At 32.2% G+C, this 23,504-nt stretch overlaps 1 protein-coding gene across 2 annotated transcripts in view; it reads right to left on the reverse strand.

Annotated features, from left to right (window-relative positions):
- KIZ (kizuna centrosomal protein) overlaps nucleotides 1-23,504 on the reverse strand; it is a 207,257-nt gene that overhangs the window by 159,004 nt on the left and 24,749 nt on the right. For both annotated transcript variants that reach the window (XM_051975851.1, XM_051975850.1), the window contains exon 4: nucleotides 8,140-8,229. In XM_051975851.1, the coding sequence (XP_051831811.1) occupies nucleotides 8,140-8,229 (90 nt within the window). The remainder of the gene's footprint in view (nucleotides 1-8,139; nucleotides 8,230-23,504) is intronic.

Raw genomic sequence — 23,504 nt, forward strand, 5'->3', positions numbered from 1 at the left:
AATCTCTATGGAAACGGATCTATATTCCCAGGCTCTCTATCCTGAGTTCTAATCCTATATCAGCAACTGCCTTTTTGATAGCTTTGAAGGAAATGACCTACAGGCACACCCAAACAAATTCATAAGCTTTCCCTCTCCTATACTTCCCTATTACTGTGGAGGACACTATGATCCCCCTAGCTATCCAGACCAATAACCTCATTGTCAGCCTGGATTTCATATTCTCATCTGTTCTCCACACACAATTTGTTGCTAAATCATGCTTGTTGTTTCTACCTTCAGAATTTTTCTCATACTCATCTACCATTCATATTCAGGACTTCATATCTACCTGCATTGAAGTTTATTGCAATAGCTTTCAATTTGGTCTTCTTGCCTCAAGACTCTCTACCATTCCAATCTATCATCCAATCAAATGCCAAAATGACTGTCTTAATGTTTATATCTATCCATGACATGTTACTCACCATTCCTACTCCATAAACTCCAGGACCTCCCATCCAACCACCCCTCAGTTCTTCCCCAGACCATCATCCCTACATGAACTACACTTTTCTTCCTTTATCTTGACCTCTTGGTAAACCAGTTCAACTCTAAATATCCCCTTCTCTTGAGTCTCTAGCCTCTTTAATCTATTGTCAACTTGTCCTACCAAACTTCACACTGATTACTCCCATTATCCACAGTTTTATTCTTACTCATGTGCTACTGAATAAAGCCAGAGAAAAATTACTAAATGTGCTGGCTGAGTCTACTACAAATTAATAGTATATAATCTTAATAGGACCCTTAGTGTAGAAGATTCTTTTATTGATTCACTATTCTACTTACCACAGAAGTTCTTTCAAATGTTTTCACCCCTTCCCCAAACCCTGAGACTTATCTTTGTGTCAAGGCACATCCTTCTACATGCACAAAAGATCCTTGTCTTAAAAGATCTTTTCACCATGCCTACTTTCTGTTATCTTCCATCACCTCCTATCTACTACATTCTGCTGCTTATAAACATTACTCTGTCTCCCTCTTAAAAAAACAAAACAAAACTTGTTTAATCCATCTATCCCCACTATCTCTTCTACCTTTTATGATGAAATAAAATGATAATGCCCTGAGAAATTCATCTAAAATAAATGTCTGAACTTCATTTCCTCTCACTTATTCTGAACTTATTATATAATCTGTCTTCCAACTTCATTATGCAACCAAAATTTCTCTTTCTAAAGTTCTCAATGATCATTTAACTGCCAAATCTAATGGCATTTTTTCAAGCCTCATCATTTTTTGATCTCTCTGAAACTCTGATATTGCCAATCATCCTGTTTTCCTTTATAGTCACTTCTCTCTAGGTTTTTGTGATATTGTCTATGTCATGGTTCTTCTCTTACCTTTCTAACTGCTCTTCAGTCTTCTTTGCTTTATTTTCATTCTGACATGCTGCCACTAATCGAGTTGATTCTCCTAAGTTCTGTCCCGGACCCTCTTCTCTTCTTCCTCTACACAATATTACTCAATAATTTTATTTTAGCAGCTCTCATGGATTCAGTTATCATCTCTATGCTGATGATTCTCAAATCTACTTATACATATACTTATACATAGTTGTTTGCAAATTTTCTCCCGTATTATACTGTGAATTCTTTGAGATCAAGGATTATCTTGTGCCTTTTTTATTATCCTCAGAATGCAGCACAGTGTTTGGTACTTATTACATGGTTAATAAATATTTATGGACTGATTTGAAGAAAGCAATCCATCTCCTGACCCTGAGCATTTCAACTGGCTGTCCATTGTGTTCAAAATTCTTTCCCTTCTTAAACCCATCCCCTGGTTTCCCTGGCTTCCTTTAAGTCCTAACTAAAATCCTACCTTCTAGAAAGAAAGTCTTTCCAAATCCTTGTTAATTCAAGGTGCCTTGTCTCTTTTTCTTATTTCCAATATATCCCTGTCTAGATCTAGAACATAATTATTTACAAGTTGTTTCCCTTATCAGACTGTGAGATCCTGGAGAACAAGTACTTGTATAATATGTTTCTTTGTGTTTAGTACAGCTATTTAGTACAGTATCAGCCACATAGAAGGTACTAATGAATGTAATTGACTGCTTGACTTTTTTTAGCTTTGTGAAACTCGAGCTCATATGATTATATCAATGGATGCAGAAAAAAGCCTTTGACAAAATACACCTATTCCTATTAAAAACACTAGAATGCATAGCATTGATAAATTGATAAAGTTTTTCTTAAAATGATATATAGTATCTATCTAAAACCAAGAGCAAGGATTATCTATAATGAGGATAAACCTGAAGCCTTCCCAATAAGATTAAGGGTGAAGCAAAGATGTCCATTATCATTGCTATTATTCAATACTGTAATTGTACCAGAAATGGTACAATTTCTGATATATATCAGATAAGAAAAAAAAAAAGGAATAAAAATAAGCAACAAAGAAACAAAACTATTACTCTTTCCAGATGATATGATGGTATACTTAAAGAACCCTAGAGAATCATCTTAAAAACTAGTAGAAACAATGAGCAACTTCAGAAAAGTTGCAGGCTATAAAATAAACCCAAATAAATCATCAACATTTCTATATACTACCAATGAAACCTAGTAACAAAAGATAGAGAAATTTCATTTAAAATAACCACAAACAAATAACCTGGGAGTTTACCTGTAAGACAAAGCCAGAGTCAATACACAATTAGAAAACATTTTTCATACAAATAAAACAGATTCAAATAATTAAATAAATATTAATTGTTCATGGATGGGCCAAGCCAATATAATAAAAATTATAATCCTACCTAATTTAATTTACTTATTCAGTGCCATAACAATGAAACTAAGAAAGAATAAAATTCATCTAGAACAAAAGGTCAAAAGTATCAAGGGAATCAATGAAAAGAAAAATGTTAAGTAAGGTGGTTTAACAGTTCCAAACTTCAAACCATTACAAAGCAATAATATAAACAGTCTAATAATACTGCCTAAGAAACAGAGTGGTATATCAGTGAAATAAATTCTTTCCACAATAAACAATAGTAAATAACCACAGTAATCTAATGCTTGATAAACCCAAAGATCTAAGTTTTGGGAGTAAAAACACAACATTTGACAAACATTGTTGGGAAAACTGAAAAGCATATTGCAAAAGCTAAGATAGACCCAACATATTACACTGTACACTAAGGTACAGTCAAAATGAATAAATGATTTAGACATAAAGGGTAACATTATAAGTAAATTTAGGTATCATGAAAAAACATGCCTATTACTTCTATGGATAAGAGAAGAGTTTAGGATCAACAAAGACACGGAGAGGATTACAGAAAGTTTAAAAAAAATAATTTTAATTACACAAAATTAAGAAGCCTGGGCACAAACAAAACTAATAAGAGTCAAAATTAAAATATTAACAGGAAAAGGGAAAAAAATAGCAAGTTTTAAGGTTTTATTTCTCAAATATATAGGGAACTGAGTCAAATTTATAAAAAATAAGAGCCATTCCCCAGTTGATAAATGATCAAAGGTAGTCTTCAAAAGAAATCAAAGTTTATCAATAGTCACCTGAAACAATGCTTTAAATCATTACTGATTAGAGGAATGCACATTAAAACAACTCTGAGATACAACCCCATAACAATCAGGTCATCTAACATGACACAAAAGGAAAATGACAAACACTATGGAATAAATGGGAAACTAACTCTTGGTAAAGTTGTAAATTGGTTTAACCGTTATGGAGAACAAAACAGAACCATGTCCAAAGGACTAAAAAAATTATGCATATTCTTTGACTCAGCAATATCACTACTAGATCTGTATCCCAAAGAGATCAAAGGGAAAAGGATCTATCTGTATAAAAGTATCTATAGCAACTTTATTTGTGGTGGCAAATTATTGAAAAATAAGAGGATATCAATCAATAGGAGAATGCCTGAACAAGTGTGGTTATATAATTGTGATGGAATACTATCAAACTATAAACAAGACGAGCAGAATGCTTTCAGAAAAACCTGAAAAGACTTATATGAATAGATTCAAAGTGAAATAAGCAGAACCAGGAAAACATCATAAATAGTACTAGCAACATCCTAAGGATGATCAAATGTGAAAGATTTAGTTACTCTGATCAATACAATGATCCAAGACAATTCCAAAGAACCCATGATGAAAAATACTATCCTCCAGAGAATAAACTGATAAACTCTAAATACAGATTGAAATATGTTTTTATATATTTATTTTTATTGTTTTATTTTGTTTCTCTTACAGCATGGCTAATATGGAAATTTGTTTTGCAGGACTTCAAAAAAAATAAAATGCTTTGGAAACTTTACAAAATAAAGTAAAATGATTTTTCTTTGATTGCTGCTAAACTAGTGTAAATCCTAAATATCAGGTAAACAAACAGATTACTCCCCTTGCTTAGGGTCCTGCTTTTGTAAGCAAGTACTAAAATAAAATAAATTTTCTTAGTACTATGTCAATTTATTTTCTGTATATCCTATATAAATGCATGCCTTATTATTTATAATTTTAGTTTTTTAAAAAAACTTGTATCAGAAACAGGGATCTCTCTCTCTAAATAGATAAATATAGATATAGAGATATATTTCCATACATCAGCATAAAAGTATTTCTTCACATTTTTAGGGAGTGAGGGTTAAAAATGCCTAAGTTTTTTTTGTTCATCACTAAGCATGAATTCTTAAGACTTATAGAGTTCCTCCCATCCTTACTGTTTGGCAAAAAGCAGAGTCCTAGTTAAAGTGACCACCTAAACAATTCCCTCCTTTCACATTGCACCTGGGTAAATAGTAACATTTGTTTACATATTCTAGTCCCAAAATTGCTACAATTGGCCTGTGACTCCATTAGCTTCACATAGATCTAAATCTCAGAAGATAGGACAATCTGACAAAAATCTGAAAGCCCAAGTAAGGAAGCAAGATTCTCTTCTATAAATAAGGGAAAATCAAGATACTGACTTTTTGCCAACATAAAATTTGAGGCTCTAACTCCTAGCTGTTACTATTTATGCTATGGTTTCAAAGCCTGTAGATTCCTCATAGGCCTAGGAAAACATCCCAAATTAGGACTACTCTTTGGCTCCTCAGCAACTGTGTTTCTAACCAATTGATTCCAAGAATCACTTGATTACAGCAATATTTCATTATATAGATCTGTTCTCTAATACACCAAGTTCTAGGCCTGGGTCACTTTGCATTTTTTGGTAAGGCCATGGATTTACCAAAAAAGACAATTTAGAAAGCATTTGTTGCCAAGTGTCAATAAGTTGCCCCCCCCATTCTAATTCAATAATCAAAATTTCAAAAAATGTTTTCATCCTATAATCCCAGTGTCCAAGTTCTCCTGATTACTACTCTTAAAATAAATAAGATAAAATCATTTCACTCAGGATTACAATCTAATCTAACATATATAACCTATTCACAAATAATAATGCAAGGCAGAGTATGAGAAATATCATATGAGAGATATAAACTAATAAGAGAATTCAGAAAAAAGGAGATATTACTTCTGATTTCCTATACTAGCCCAAGTGAGCTGCTCATCTCCATGGATAATTTACATTTTCTTGCCTCTGAACTTCTGACTCCCAGTCAAGAACATCCTAGTCACTCATCCTTTAGTGTTTAGCTCAAATAAAATCTTCCTTAAAGTCTTCCTAATGATCTCCACCAGAAATATACTTTTATTTCTTGGAACTTTTAAAGCTCTTCATATCACTTATAGCATTATTTATGCTATACCTTGGAGGGTAGCTTTTTGTGTTTATGTCTAAACTCATATATTTGAACATAGGCCTCTTATGTAAAAGTATTGTATCATATTTATTATCTTATTTTTCTACAGAATTATAGAATCATATACATTTATTATAGAGTCTTATGTATTCTTTTTCTGATAGTATTGAATTGAATTTGTAAGATTTTATTCTATGCTTTGAAGATAGTCATTTCTAGATTCAGATCATGTTCTACTTAATATGAATGTCCAATTGAGTACAAAATTTAACCAATTCATTATAATCTATACTATAAGAAATTATTTAGTGGATGGACAGCCAGCCTTAAAAACCAAGAAGACTGGAGTTCAAGTCCTGCCTCTAAAGCATACTGGGTCTATGATGCTCAGAAAGTCTCAAAACCTCTCAGGTAATTCTCTAGGACATTAAGTGGCAGAGAAACTATAGATTTGTGTTGGTCAAAGGAATTTTTTCTATACCAGTGAAATCAAAGACCTAGTCTCTATCCTTAAAGATGATGTATATTACTTTAATTAAGCATATTTAATTTAAAAATTGAATATGTATCCAAGTTGAAAAGTTGAAACAGAATTTTCTTAAAATGTTAATTTGGCTCAACTTTTATTTTGACTCAGAATTCTAAAATTAAAAAATTACTCAGAAAATTTTAGAGAAAATACTCTTAAATATAAACAAAAACTACTCTATTCTATGGCATTTTAAAGAATGTTAATACCTATGTGTTGCTTCAAAATAGTAAACCTACAATAACCTGCTTCCAGTTTCTGAAAAAAGTTAATGGCAATATATGTAAGAAATCAATCAATAAGTATTTATGTTAAGTACTGAGCTAAGTATTAAGATATACAAAGATGAAAAATACAAAAACAAATTTTGTTTAAGGTAAAAATTCAAGATTGTAAATATAAAAACATCCTAAGTATTACTGACACCACAATATTTATAATGATTGAAAAAGAATAAAATGATTTGGATTTAAAATGTGTTGATTATTTCATGGTTAAATGCCAAAAAAAAGAAAACCTGCTCAATGATTCAGGAGTCCAATACTACATATCCTATTTTGTATACATTTAATGGAATATGATTCATTTGTCATTAAAGGCCTTTTTGGATAGGTCAAGGTTGCTAGAGTTCATTGCTTTGTATATTATAGTTTAAAGAACGCTCCAAATTCAATGTTTTTAACTTTTTAATCTATGGGGGAAGAAAAAAAAAACTTCCTATAAACTGAGATTAATGCCTGCTAATGCACTGAAGAAAGAAAAACTGAAACCTTCCTTCTACTATAAAAACAAAATAGTGTGGCCTCTGTTTCTTTTCTGATAAGAGTCTTAAATACCAAACAGTTAACTGCATAATAACATTTACTGGCAGCCAGGCAGCCTGCTTAGCAGATATATAAAGCAGGTAAAAGGAGAAAAAGTTAATTTCTTGGCTGAATGATTCCATCGGTAGCTATAGGGCAAACTAGAAAGTCTTTTAGTAAAGTAGCAGTTGATTCTTCTATCAATCTGCAGCACACATACTCTTCCAAGGAATGCATTAAATATGAAAATCATATCCCGTTATCATCTGTTTCCAGCTTTCAGCCCAGTAAGCTTTTCTTAATGAATGCTGTAGCCTAAGGGACAAGCATGCTGTTGGCTTTTCTGAATAATGGAGTGATGCTACCATTTTTGCTTATTACAATATCGACTAGCTGAGGGGGTTTCACACATAGTCACAAGTGACTACTCTTGCCAGCATGCTCCAAGTTATTACAAGATGTTTTTAGACATTTCATCTAAAAGAGCTTTACTGCTTTTAGTGAAGAAAACATCTATGGTCTTGAACTGTATCATTTATATGGAGATAGGAAGAAGGATTAGAAGCCTGCATTACAGCAGATATATAGCAGAATATATTTAAGTATTCCTTGTCAATCTTTTTGTCTGTTGCTTAGATATGCAATCATTTTTTTCACTTCTTCTGTGAAAAAGGTCAAAATGTACAAAATTATAAATACAAAGCAAGAGTCAAAACAGTACATTTTGTTTATTCATTTAGAATACACTACAGTTTATAAAATCACTTTTTCCTAGAAAACCAAAAGGTAAACCACAAGATATTCAGATTTCCTTTCTCTGATTTTTGTTCTTTATATTTCAGATTTGTTTTTAGTAAATCAAACAAGAATTGAAAGCAATAACTCCAACATTAAAATTATTTCATGTGATTTAATCAAAATGTGTTTTATAACAAAATTACGTTAAATAAAATCTTGATCTTAATTTATTAGCTCTTTAGAATTTATTAGCTCTTAGAATAAAATTTATTTATTTTAACTTTTTTAAGTACCTTTTCATCATTGTCTTGGTGTATGTCTTTCACTCCCAGGTTATTTTTTATCGACAGATGCATCTTCTTGATTTGAGTCTTATATTCCATCTAAATACAAATAAAGCCAATACTAAAAATCATGGTATGAACAATAATTTCACCAATTAATTACAGTGTATAATTAAGTAACAAAGTAGAAAATGAGAAGTGATTTTTGTCACTTAGAAATTTATGTCTCAGAAAATTAAAGACATTAAATAATATGTAAGATACCAAAGAATTCATGGGACCACAGATTCTATAGAAGTTATCTATTACAATGTCCTTATTTTACAGACAAAGGACCCATCTTATAAAACTTTGCATGTTTTTCCACACCAAAAAAAAAAGTTATCTGCATCTTCTATCATCAGTTATCAAGGCACGTAAAGCCTGGATATAAGAAGCAGCTAGTTGATAAATTTGTTTGGGGATGATATTAAAAAACTTATGGCTGTCTTTTCATTAAGTATGACTCTGTATAAAATGAAAAAATCAATCCTGTCCATATTCTATGATACCTTATTAATGTTTGATACTATATATACAAAATTATAGGGTCATTAATTTAACCACAAACAACAATTTATATCATTTTTCAGTGAACTAGAAGAATGAAATATAAATTTGCTAATATCACAAATAACATAAGAAATGTATCTTAATTGATACATTTCTATTTGAAGTGAAATAATTTGATTTTTGCTTAACTAGGCAAAAAGAAACATTACTTAAATATATCATTAATTAAAACCTTAGAACATGATTCAAGACAGTGGTCTATCATATATACATATCAGAACATTAAAAAATTTTGTCATGTTACATTATAATATAAAACATATCTTTTAAATAACAAAGTTTTAACTCAGATCTTAATCTAATAAAAGACAAAATCTGTACCTTATTTTAAAATATAAAATAGGTAATAGTGTCTGAAATATATTTAATTTCTTAAAATATTTTAAAATTCTAAATTTCATTTTTGCTCTATTTTGCTAATGGTTTTTAAAAATTTACATAATGCTAAGAATATTTTTTAAAAGGATGGTTTAAAATGGATACCATTTTTTATGTCCTAAAATAATTACAAATGATTCTTTTAAATGAGTTGAGAGAAAGAAGATAAAGAAAAAAGCAATGAAGGAATATCTCTTTAAATGTAGAAACTATGCCTTCAAACTTACTACTTCATTTTCTTAGCCCTTAACGTTAAAAATAAACATTCTGTATAAACTTAAAAGAAAAGTATCATTAAAAGAAAAACATTAACAACAAATATATAAGTTTAGTTGGTCAAAACAAAAATTCTTTTCTACTTCCATACAGAAAATTTTACCTTGCCTATGTCCTGTAAACTTAATAATAACCATTCACATTTCACAAACCTTACCTGCACACTGGAATTGAGCCAGTGTTTTACCATTCTTTGTTCATCCATTTCTGAGTAGTAATTGCCAAAGACGGTGCCTGTTCTCAATAGACATAAGTGTTTTATTCAACTCATTCTCCCTACTAAATGTGAATTGCTACCAACATAAAGACTTGGAAAAAAAAAAAAAAGATAAAAAAGCACATGTAAAAGTCCAGTCAGGATTGATATCAATGTATTTGAAAGATTTACTGAACAGGCGTTACTTTCTTCTAAATTCACACTGTAAATAGAAATTGTACATTTTGAAATCAGAATAATTGATACAAAATGTGTTTTGTTTTTTTTTTACCCTGAAGAATCAAGCTCCTCTAAAAATTCTTTACTCTTTCCTAGCCTCGTGATTTGCATACACGATAGAAGCAGTTGAGTATTAAGGATAAAAAGCCCTTTCTGACACATATTGGCTGAGTGAACTTAGGGAAGTTGCTTAACTCTGTGTCGTGGTCACCTGTATGACAATTGTTAGGCAGCAGAGCAGTTGTAGACCTGTATTATTAGAAGCAATTTTATCACTGAATCTCTCACACCAGTGATACTATACTGGTATATATCAAACAAAGACAGGAAACAGAAAGAGAGAGAGAGAGAGACAGAAACAGACACATAGAGAGAGTATTCCAAGTCTTTTTAAGGTATTAAAATTTGTATTTCAGAACAAATTCTCAGTAACAGAAAAATCACCACATTATTACTCACTGGATTATATAATATTTGGATTTATATTTCTACATTTATAAATTTAGGTAACCACTCAAAAGTATATCTCCATTTTAGCTAGTCATATTATTTTTACAAATTATTTTACAAATTAACTAATGAATACATATTTATATGTTACACAGAATATAACCTACAGTAAATACTTGACAACAATCCTTTCAAAACCTTTTCTACTCAAGTTTTAACACTGGATGAAATTTCAGGGACTATCTAAATTTCGAAGACCATCTCAAATTTTCTTAACTTCTTCTCCATTCAGGTTTTATTAATTTTATTTTCATAGCATCTTAATGGCATGCTTTACTCTCGCCTCACAAAGCAACCTACTCTACCTCCTTTCCTTCCAAAATTTCTCCTTCAGACCATATTCCTTACTATTCACTCTCACAACTTAAAGTACCAAATTATTTTTGTCTATACAGTATCTTCTGATTCAAAACAACTCCATAAATAATCTCTCGGATCTCACTTTGCAAAACATAGCTCTATTAAAACCTAGGATGTTAAACTGATCCCAAAAGTAACATTAACTTTTATGTTATCCTTATGTTAACTTTTTAGCTTGTACATTGCATTGGGTATTATGTTTGATACTAAGAATGAACATGGGAAGACTTTTTTACTGTATTCATTACTTACTATAGAAAAATAGATTGATGTAGCACACAAAGGACATATACATAAACTTAAATGTCAAATTAAGCAATTCTTTTGTTTCTTAGACTAGTGTAAAATAGCTTTTTTGAGGCAATGCTTTTCTAAAGGCTAACAAGAGATTCTACTTTTGGAAGAATCATTAGTATTATCTTGCTCAGTATTGATGATTTTATTCACTGCAACTGTATCTTCAGCGTCTAGCATTGTATCTGGCACATAATAAGTGTTAGTGTTTAATGAATGTGTAACTATTAAATCTTTTTTACTTATTTACTCTGTGCTAAGTACTTTCCTTCATTTCTTTCATCTTCTCTGTCTCTTTTCTGTAAATATGTCTACCATCATCCAGTAGTGGATAACTGGATTTAAGAGTTAGGAAGATCTGAATTCAAATACTACTTCAGACATCCGAAATCTGGTCCTAAGCAAATCACTTCACCTCTTAGCTTCCTCATTTTTCAAATGAGTAAAGGGGATTACATGGCCTCTAAACTCCTTTGAAACTTTAGATGATCCTTATGATCTTAGAATTCATTCTATTTTTGCTTCCTCAGGTTTATAGTTCATATCAACTCTCAATAATCACTAAATTGTTCAATGTATCTCAATATTTGCATGTTTCATCATTTATAAAATCTGATACCTACTGAATATGTCTCTTCAGCTAACTAGTCATGTTATTTTGATAATACTTTCCAAATTAACTGAATATATCATTAAGAGGTATAAAAGTACTTTCAAAATTTGGATACACAATTTTATAATTATATGGAGCAGAATCACATTGATTTCGTTTTCTTTATACTGCAGTTGCTCATATTGGCAACTTGATAGGTAGACCAATTTTTTAATTAAAAACACATTTACTGAGTACTTATTTTGTACAAGGAACTACTGTAGGCATTAAGGGATGAATAAGACAGAGACCCTATAACTTGAGAATCTAGTCTGAAAGAGAAAAAAGGCAAGTTCACAATATAATATAAAGTATGGCTAAATGTTTAGGAGAGGTACAAAGAAAATGTTATATTTTCACTTTTTTCATGAGTGAAATGCTCTGTAGCTATGGCTAAGAAATTAGGAAATCTTAAAAATCCACTCCCCAAAAAAATCACTCCAGTTTCATCTGAAGCATTTGATAAAGGCTAAATGTCAGCTATTGCTCACTAGTTTGCATATATAAGCAGTACTCATAACAAGGGGTAATGTTAGAGACACTGAAGTCATGATTAAAAATGTCAAGACTGTATCCTAGGGAGATTCACTTATTTCCCACATTTTTTATGTTCTTGAAAAGCAGAAATATAATCAACTTGTGAAAAATAGTTCGTCTTAACAGATTCAAAAAAGTACACAGAGTATAACTAAGTTATTTTGTTTTATTACACTATTTTAATAGCTCTACAACAGTTTTCTAATTTATTATCTGACTAGAAAACAATAATTCATACTAAACAGAACTCTGGGAGTTCCAATAATTTCCCATGTGGAACTTTCCTATTTAAGTGTTTCAAAATCCTAATAGTGGAATCTTCTTTTTTTTTTTTTTAATAACTTTATATTGATAAAACCTATGCCAGGGTAATTTTTTACAGCATTATCCCTTGCACTCACTTCTGTTCCGATTTTTCCCTTCTCTCCCTCCATCCCCTCCCCCAGATGGCAAGCAATCCTTTACATGTTACAATGTATCCTAGATACAATATATGTGTGCAGAACTGAACAGTTTTCTTGTTGCACAGAGAGAATTGGATTCAGAAGGTATAAATAACCCGGGAAGAAAAACAAAAATGCAAGCAGTTTATATTCATTTCCCAGTGTTCTTTCTTTGGGTGTAGCTGCTTCTGTCCATCCTTGATCAATTGAAACTGAATTAGCTCTCTTTATCAAAGAGATCCACTTCCATCAGAATACATCCTCATACAGTATCGTTGTTGAGGTATATAATGATCTGCTGGTTCTGCTCATTTCACTTAGCATCAGTTCATGTAAGTCTCACCAGTCCTCTCTGTATTCATCCCACTGGTCATTCCTTACAGAACAATAATATTCCATAACGTTCATATACCACAGTTTACCCAGCCATTCTCCAATTGATGGGCATCCATTCATTTTCCAGCTTCTAGCCACTATAAACAGGGCTGCCACAAACATTTTGGCACATACAGGTCCCTTTCCCTTCTTTAGTATCTCTTTGGGATATAAGCCCAATAGTAACACTGTTGGATCAAAGGGTATGCACAGCTTGATAACTTTTTGGGCACAGTGGAATCTTCTTTTTGATGATAAGTAGATAGAGTGCCAAGCCTATAGTCAGAATGTTATGAGTTCAAATCCAGACTCGGATACTTACTAGCAGTCACTTCACCTTATTTGTCTCAGTTTTCTCATCTGTAAAATGTGCTAAAGAAGGAAATGACAAACTACTTTAGTATCTTTGCTAAGAAAATCCCAAATGGGGTCATGTAGAGCCAGACCCAACTGAAAAAACTGAATCACAAATCTAGTTTAAATCTTTTTCACTGACACTTTTGGTGGAACCTTTTAAGGGACGGGTCAATTCTCTGAGAGCCTCCATAGATGTGGATCATAACATCTGAAGAAGTTGCAAGGCAGCCTTTACTGACATAGGTGTTGCGGACTAGGAATGAGATAAACTGGAGGCAGAGGGAAGAGGAGAGAGGTCAGACAACAGAAGAGGAGAGAGGTCAGACAATGCAACAGCCTCTCAGTCTCCTTGTATCATTCTCTCACAAGAGGAGATCCATTCCGGGTTCGATCTCCAACAGTCACTGTCAGGTGGCTCCTGTGTATTCCAACAGGAACCCAAATAGGTACTCCTTTATCCATATGACAAAATAAGTTTTCATATATCTGAAGGCAGAGTGACACAGTGGATTAAACAATGGAGTTAGAATCAAGAAATTCTGAGTTTTAATCTGGTCTCAGATACTTATTTCTTATGTGATGATCCTGAGAAACTCAATTAACTATCCTCAGCCTCCATTTCCTCATCTGAAAAGTGTGGATAATAATAGTACTTACCTCACAGGATTGTTGTGAATATAAAGTAAGATAAAATACATAAAGGTCTCTGCAAAACTATCTATATCTCCGTATGTATGCATATACATATACATATATATATAAAAATATATATAACATATATATAATGAATCATTATTATTATACAAAACCTAAAGTGATGACTATGTGATATCATACAAGTGAAGAACTTTTAAAAATTAAATCTTTGAGCATTCCTAAATATTTGATTTATTTGTGGAGAAACCTGGCTTTTAGCTAGAATTTTCAACATTTACACCAAAGTGAGGCCGCAGTTATGTAAAACAGAGCTTCTAAATTTTTCCACTCACAACACCTTTTCATCCCTAGAAATGTTTACACAACCTCAGATATATAGGTATATGGAATAGAAATAATAAGAAGAAATACATTTACTGATAATACATCATAATTTCATGGCATATTCAGTTATGTAATCCCATGTGGGATTACAACCAACAATTTCAGAAGCTTTGATACACAGACATTAATTCTCTTTTACAGCTTCAATTTAGAATAACTCATGAAAATAGTATCACTAAAGATTACTGCAAAGAAAATACCTAAGACTAGCACTAGAACCAACATTTCAAAACTCAGTTCTACACTATTTCCATTACACCATATCTTCTTTACTTACTAATTTCTAGCCCCAAAGACACTTAAAAAAAGAGTAATCAAAAAAAAAAAAAGAACATCAAGGAGTACTGTTATAGTTCCTATATGTTTTACTACTACTATTCAGAAGCTCATATGACTTATAAAGTAGAAAGGAAGAAAAGCCTAGAAAAATCATAAGCTTGCAATGCCCAAATCAATTATTTCAGTTTAAAAGAACTCCTAAGCCACAAAGTTAAGAAAAAGAGACAAATTTGTTAAGGTTGGCTGTTTCCCTCTTCTAACCTTTGCCATCAAAACCAATTTGTTCTATTTATTGGAACCAAAAAAATATAAAAACTGAATGGTAAGCACATTCATGGAAGACTGTCAAAAAAGAAATACTACTTACCATACAGATTAGAAGCAAAATAAATTAAGTTTATGTTCAATTCAATTTAATAAATGTTTCTTGTAGGTAGCTATAATGTTAGGCCTCTTAGTTCAGGTTTGATGCAGAGATGAAAAGAGACACTTAAAAGTCACTGAACAGGTTTCTTTATTCTAACATATAAAGGGCATGCAACTAGGGTACAATGACACTTGGTTTCTCTGGACCCAGCCCCTCTCCTTTCCACATGGTAACTCATCTGATTGGAGTAGGATCTTGGTGAAGGACATGTTGACTCAAGATATTTCAGAAACCCTTCAACTTTAAAGGGCTCGGACTCACACAAAGTTGGAAAATTTTATTAACAGTATATGGCCAGAACCCTGTCCCTCTAAATTCAGAAATAGATCAAAGGCCAAAGTGAAAGGGCTAGCTTCACAGGACAAAGTAGAGCAGTATTTCCTTTAAGGCTAAAGGGAAAAACTACTTATGTTTTTATTATAACAATAGCCAGGATTTATGTAACATTTTAGGATTTACAAAGCACTTTCTTTTAAACAACTTTGTCAGGAAGATAGCACAACTATTACTATTCCCATTTTACAAATGAGTACTTGCCCATGATCACACAGCTAGAAAATGCCTGAGGTTTGTTTCAAATTCACTTCTTTGTTCATCATTCTAAAAATGAAAGATTTATTGAAATGAAAATGAGAGTAAATATGTGTTCATATTGCATATATTTTATATTCTTAGTAAAGAAAATGAGAAAGTTGGCCTGAAACAGCTTTTAGACAGATCATAGAAAGTCAATAACAAGAGAAAGAACAAGAAGTTAGGTATCTCAGAAGTAAAAAGCAATGTCTGCTAATTATGAGGAGCAATTTTGCCCAGGCTGATAGACTGATGAAGAAATACAACAATAAAAGCTTCTTTTTCCCATTAAAAAAAAAAAAAAGTATATGGCCAGCAGAAACTGGAAACTGAATAGATGCCCATCAATTGGAGAATGGCTGAATAAATTGTGGTATATGAATATTATGGAATATTATTGTTCAGTAAGAAATGACCAACAGGATGATTTCAGAAAGGCCTGGAGAGACTTACACGAACTGATGCTAAGTGAAACGAGCAGGGCCAGGAGATCCTTATATACTTCAACAACAATACTATATGATGATCAATTCTGATGGACCTGGCCATCCTCAGCAATGAGATGAACCAAATCAGTTTCAATGCAGCAGTAATGAACTGAACCAGCTATGCCCAGCGAAAGAACTCTGGGAGATGACTAAGAACCATTACATTGAATTCCCAATCCCTATATTTTTGCCTGCCTGCATTTTGGACTTCCTTCAAGGCTAATTGTACAATATTTCAGAGTCCAATTCTTTTTGTACAGCAAAATAACGGCTTAGTCATGTATAGTTATTGTGTATCTAATTTATATTTTAATATATTTAACATCTACTGGTCATCCTGCCATCTAGGGGAGGTGATGGGGGGAAGGAGGGGAAAAATTGGAACAAAAGATTTGGCAATTGTCAATGCTGTAAAATTACCCATACATATAACTTGTAAATAAAAAGCTATGAAAATAAATAAATAAAATAATTAGAGAAAATTAAAAAAAAAAAAAAAAAAAAACAGTATATGGCCAGGGAGCTGCATCAAAGAAGCTGGCTTCCAAAAACAGCTTCAACTCCTAGTAGAAAAATCTAATACTATCAAAGAAAGGGAAAGGAGGGGCCTATGCCTACCCCATGTTGTGGGTGGGAGCAAAAGAAATATAGGAAAATATTAGTCCTATCATAGTGTTTATTAAACATCTACTATGTCACAGACATTATGGTTGGTGTTAGGGACAGAAAGACAAAAATTAAAACAGTCCCTGCCCTCAAAGAGCATTCTACTTAGAGAAAAAATATATTCACTGTACTGGGCTGAAACTGAATTGATGCACTGAGGTCTGAGCACTTAAGGCTAATTACCAATTGGACAATACTCTATTAGCATATGCTTGAAGAAAGAATGGCCCTGCCCACTACTCTGTGCAGGTTTGATCTGTTTGGCTATAGAGAGATTAAGGCAGGAGAGGGTGGAGTAGGACTAGCAAGGTGGCTCAGATCGGGAGAAGAAAGAGGAGATTCCTGTGTCCAAGAGCTCTTCTTTCCCTTCAATAAAGAATGAAAATCAAAGACTTTGGCTTATCCTGACTCTGGCTGATTTTAAAGTATCCTGGTTGCTAATGCGGTCATCACAGTTCACAGATAAGTAAATGAAAATTAAACACAGTAAATAAAAGGCAACCAGAAAAGGACAGGTCAGGAAAAGGTTTCTTTAAAAAGAGGACATTAAGATTAGATGATATGAGAGGGACAACACTAAAGATCTATGAAAAAAGTAGGAAATATGATTTATACAAGTACGAGAAAATAAGGGGATTTGGTTAGAGTTCATAGGAAGAAGCTGTGTATAATCAACCTAGAAAGCTAAGTTAGTAAACCTGTGAAGATCTTTATTCTGTGGGGAAATTACTTTATTATTTATACCTAGTTTTATGTGGATAGAAAATTGTCTAACTCTAATGCTTACAACAGACATCAGGCTGACCTTAGAGATGCTACAGAGAAGGAAGATATTTATATATAAGGAATACTTATATTCCAACCAAGACTTATTTTGGATCTGCTCAAAACCTGTTTGGGAGTTCTTCAAATTAAATATTTATACTTGCCATGCTGATATATCTCAAGCAACCTCACCTGGGAATAGTTCATTTCTGGAAATTGCCTATAAGCAGTTTGGGTGCTGGTACCCTGTTCTAAAATCTGCAAAATATAAGACTTACAGAAGATAAGAGGAAGAAGCTATACTTTATCTAGTTCTCCTTTCTGCCAAATGATCTAATATAATTTTTTTCCCAGATTTTGAGGTTTGTTCTTGACCTGCAATTATGGTATCAAAAGTGGGACCCCTAATGATTAGCCCAAGTCATGGAAACCTTCAGTTTGAATATGGAAGCTGAGTAAGACTCTACATTCTCAAGATTGAGGTTAGGGAGGAGAGATTGACTAATACTAGATGAAATCAGACTTGGTGAATGCTCTGGGTTCAAATCAAACACAGCCAAGGACCAGGATTAGGACTGGGGACTCTAGGCATCCAGTAATTTAGGGAGCTGTTTGGCTTTAACCCAGGGCAAAACTTAGTGAAGTTAGAATTAACCAAGCTGTAATTTGGAACTTTGCCCAAAGGGCTATGCATACCCTTTGCAGTGCCAATACTGTGGATCACTTTATCAGATGTTTGTATAGTTGACTGAACAACTCTGATGAGGTATTTGCCTAAAATTAGTTCTATACAAAGACAATCCTAAATTAGTAAGAATAAACAGTGAGGTAGGCTTTGATTGGGACTTTGATTTCCAAAGTTTTTTGGCGTACACAAGGTCATATTTACCTTGCAGATTTTTGAAGAGGAACATCCACTCAGCCACCAAGACTGTTACAAATAGTAGCAGAAAGTGAGCTTAGAAAGGTAAGAAAAATTCATACCTAAAAAATGAGCAGACACTTACTCTCATTGATCTTTTGATTAGACTTTCAGTGTGAGATAAAAAGGAAAAAGTATTGCAAGATATATTTTCTCTCTACCTTTAAAGCCCTGACCAGGCTGCAATTGCAGAGATAATAAACAGATAAAGAAAGAAAATCTTTTTCCTGGTTCGTCAAAATTTATGGCATTATAAACTAGAGACTAAATTTGTAATTGAAACCCAATATTTTTATTGTAATTTTCAAACTGTTGTTTTAAGGTTTTTATAATTGCTGAAATATTTTAATGGATATTTGGGAGGTTTACAGCTTGGATTTAGATCATGGACAAAGGGCATGTATGTAGCTTTATTACTCTTTCCCTTCCATGGAGAATGAAGTATAGTCGTTTTTCAGTCATGTCCAATTCTTCATGACTCATTTGAAGTTTTCTTGGCAAGGATACCAAAGTGGTTGCTATTTTCTTATCCATATCATTTTACAGATGAGAAAGTGATGCAAAGAAGGTAAACTGACTTGCCAAGAATCACCTAACTAGTGTCTGAACTTTGAATTCTGGAAGTAGTTTTTTTCTATTTTAGCTTGTTGCTCTATCCACTGCATCAGTTAGTTACTCTGAGAGAGTATGAAAGATGCATTGTTTTAGTAGTAAGTTATTTCACCAACTGGAGGATAAGCAGACAAGGGCATTTCATTCAACAGATTTTAATTGTTTAAGTAAATTAGTAGCAACTTCCTAAATTGAAACAGATAAGCAACTCAAAAAGTAAAAGTTTGCCAATTAATTGTTTTTGTGTAAGAAAATCTGTACAAGAAAGAGTCATTAAAATAGTGGATTAGAACATTAGGAAAAATATGAAATGGACTTTATAAAAGTGGCAAAGATAAAGTGAAATAAATGATGTATCAATGTACCAATACATTTCTGAAGTTTGTGGGGCTTTAATGAAAGTCCAGTGGAGGCGGGGAACCACAAAGAAGGTTTAAAAGGTTTAAACAAATAGAGATAAGAAAAAAAATGGGTAGAATCTTAAGAAAGTCCCTTTGCATTGACAGTGTGAATGGAGAGTAATAAGTAGTAAGGGTTAAGAGTTTTAAAGAGGTTCGAGGAAGTTTTTGATTCTATTAAGATAATAAAAATATGAAAAACTTTTTGAATGGATGTTAGCGATTTCAGATAGACAATACAACATTTATCAAATATAAAATATAGAAATTAATTTAATCATGGAATTCAGTTGTTATTGTTGTTGTTTAGAATTAGTATGAAATGAATGAGATAATTTTCTATAAGAAGACTCAGAAAAACATTTAATTTAATTGATGTTGATTGGGGAAATGTTTTGAAATCCATAATATAATTTATATTACTGTTAGGCTTCTAATATTTCTCTTATTGTAATTTTTGGAAAGTTATGCCTGAGAAGTCATATGAATCTGAAAAATAATACCCAGAGAGTGATAAAACTGTATCATTAAAAATTAATTTTCTTTTTTAATCTGGATGCTATTAATATGAATCAAGCTGTTAAGGAATGTGATCATAATTTTTTTTTAATTGATAGTTATTTACTTGAGTATATTTTGCTTTAAAATGGATAAAGTTTGGGGGCACTTTCTATTTGGGCAAGGTCATAGATTTTATCACCTTTGCTCATAGTATGTTGTGATATTCTCTTAATTAAGAGGTTTGATCAGAAACTGGGACCTTTCACAGCTGAAGTAAAAGGGCTTACAAATTTCTGTAAAAAGGAATGATTCTTATCTGACTGACTGGTTGGCCATCACTTAGGAAAATTAGAAAAATGTACTTAGAAAAGTACTTACATTAGACTTTGAATCATTTTAGTATCTACAGACCTTTAAATTTAAACATTTTATTTTTGCCTACGTTAATAGCCCTCCTTAAAGGAATTCTATCAAGGTTTAAACACTATTATCACAAATAAAGAGCTGGGTTAAGATCTCAAAGGATGTTCACTAAAATGATCCAAGTCAATGCTGTATTCCATACTACTTACTTTGTCAGACAGTATTGATAATTACAGCCTTTTAATACATCTTATATCTGATAGTATTAAATCTGCCTTCCTTAGTTTTTTCCCATAATTTGATTTATTGTTCTTCCAAGTGAATTCTATTATCACCTTTTTTTAGCTCAATTAAACTTTTTCAATAATTTAACTGAGATGACTTTCAATAAATATATATTCAATAAATATATATTAGGTAGAATTATCATTTTTATTATAATGGTTCTGCCCACTCATGCACAATTAAAATTTTTTCAATTATTTAAATCTTACTTTATTTATATAAAGTGTTGATGGGTTCCTAATTTGATGATGTTCTTATAGCTCTATTGTTAGTAGGGTTAATTTCTCTTTTTTCTTTTGGGAAATGACTTTGAACATTTATTTTTTTAATTAAAGTTTTTTTTTTATTTTCAAAATATATACATGGATAATTTTCAACATTCACCCTTATAAAATCTTGTGTTCTAAATTTTTTTCCTCTCTACCCCCTACCTCCTCCCCTAGAAGGCAAGTAATTCAATATATGCTAAACATGTGCAATTTATATATGTGTGTTTTTCCACAAATATGCTGCTCAAGAAAAATCAAATAAAAAAGGAAAAAATGAGAAAGAAAATAAAATGCAAGCAAATAACAACAAAAAGAGTAAAAATCTTGTGATCCATACTCAGTTCCCACAAGCTTCTCTCTGGGTACAGAAGGCTCTCTTCATCACAAGACCATTGAACTGGCCTGAATTATATCAGTATTGAAGAAAGCCATGTCCACCAGAATTGATCATCATATTATCATGCTGTTGTCATGTATAATGATCTCCTGGTTCTGCTCATTTCACTCAGTATCTGTTCATGTAAGTCTCCCCAGGCCTCCCTGAAATCATCCTGTTGGTCATTACTTACAGAACAGTAATATTCCATAACATTCATATCCCATACCTTATTCAGCCATTCTCCAACTGATGAGCATCCACTTAGTTTCCAGTTTCTTGATACTATAAAAAGGGCTACCACAAATATTTTTGTACATGTGGGTCCCTTAACCTCCTTTATGATCTTTTTAGGATACAAGCCTATTACAAACACTACTGGATCAAAGAATATGCACAGTTTGATAGCCTTTTAAGCACAGTTCCAAACTGCTCTCCAGAATGGTTGAATCAGTTCACAACTCCACCAACAATGTATTAGTGCTCCAGTTTTCCATCCCCTTACAACTGGCCATTATCTTTTCTTGTCATCTTAGGCAATCTGAGAAGTGTGTAGTGATAGCTCAGAGTTGTCTTGATTTGCCTTTTGCTGATACTGATTTAGAGCATCTTTTCATATGACTAGAAATGGTTTTAATTTCTTCATCTGAAAATTGTCTTCATATCCTTTGACCATTTATCAATTGGAGAATGCCTTGAATTCTTATAAATTTGAATCAATTCTCTATATATTTTAGAAATAAGGCTTTTATCAGAACCCTTGAAAATAACAAATTTTCCCAATTTATTGCTTCCTTTCTAATCTCATCTGCATTGGTTTTGTTTGTATAAAATTATTTTAACTTAATATGATAAAAATTATCCATTTTGTGTTCAATAATGTACTCTAATTCTTTGACCACAAATTCCTTCCTTCTCCACAGATCGAAGAGGGAAACTATCCATTGTTCTTCTAATTTGCTTATAATATCACTTTTTATGTCTAAATCATGAACTCATTGTATGTTTCTGTGCTCAGTTTGAAACTCAGCAAGATGAGTCTTCCTGAATCCTGAGCCAGCACCTTATTCACTGCACCAACTAGATTCCCAATAACATTTTTTGGTGATCCCTGTAACCATATGCATTTTTTCCTTCTCTTGCTTTCAATACCTGGGAAAATTCCCTATTATTGTATAAGTGAACTTGATTCCCAATACAAATGTAAGCCCCCTGATTCACATATCCTAAAGCAATTCCTCAAATTCTGACATTGGAAGAACTTGTCATAAAACTGGTCCCTAGCCCTCCTTAAAGAAATTCTATCAAGTTTTAAATAAAATAAGTAGTGAAGAAAACAGCATTGACTTGGCTTATTTTAATGAACTTCCTCCTTTGAGACACCCAGCTCTCTATTTATGAGAATCCAAAAATAGAGGGATTGTGGATACAAAATTCTGTATTTATTATAAATACTGTTAAATCTTGTTTTATGTGGATAGAAAATTGTATAACCTAAAACTTACTACAGAAATCAGGCTGACCTCATAGGAAAAGGAAAGTCAGATGATTGCAATGAATGCTTAAATCCTACCCAGGTCTTCTTTTGCGCCTACCCAAAGTTTGAATTTTAGGTTCCCCAAATTACATTAAATATTTATACTTACCTGCTAAATAAACATCTTAAACAATCTTATGTAGGAATCTTTTTTTAATAAGAAACTGCCTACATGCAGAAGACGTAGCCATACCTTTTTGGACTCTCTCTGCTCCTAAATGACTTAAAAAGTTCTTTAAAAAAATTTTTAAGGATGGGGAGCTTATTCTTTTTTTTTTTTTTTTAAATAATGTTTTATTGACAGAACCCATGCCTGGGTAATTTTTTTTACAACATTATCCCTTGCCCTCACTTTTCTGTTCTGACTTTTCCCCTCCCTCCCTTCACTCCTTCCCCTAGATGGCAAGCAATCCTTTACATGTTAAATATGTCACCGTATATACTAGATACAATATATGTGTGCAGAACCGAACAGTTCTCTTGTTGCACAGGAAGAATTGGATTCAGAAGGTAAAAAATAACCCAGGAAGAAAAACAATAATGCAAACAGTTTACATTCATTTCCCAGTGTTCTTTCTTTGGATGTAGCTGCTTCTCTACATCATTGATCAATTGAAACTGAGTTAGATCTTCTCTTTGTCG

Source organism: Antechinus flavipes, chromosome 2 (assembly GCF_016432865.1).
Source record: "Antechinus flavipes isolate AdamAnt ecotype Samford, QLD, Australia chromosome 2, AdamAnt_v2, whole genome shotgun sequence".
NCBI lineage: Eukaryota > Metazoa > Chordata > Mammalia > Dasyuromorphia > Dasyuridae > Antechinus > Antechinus flavipes.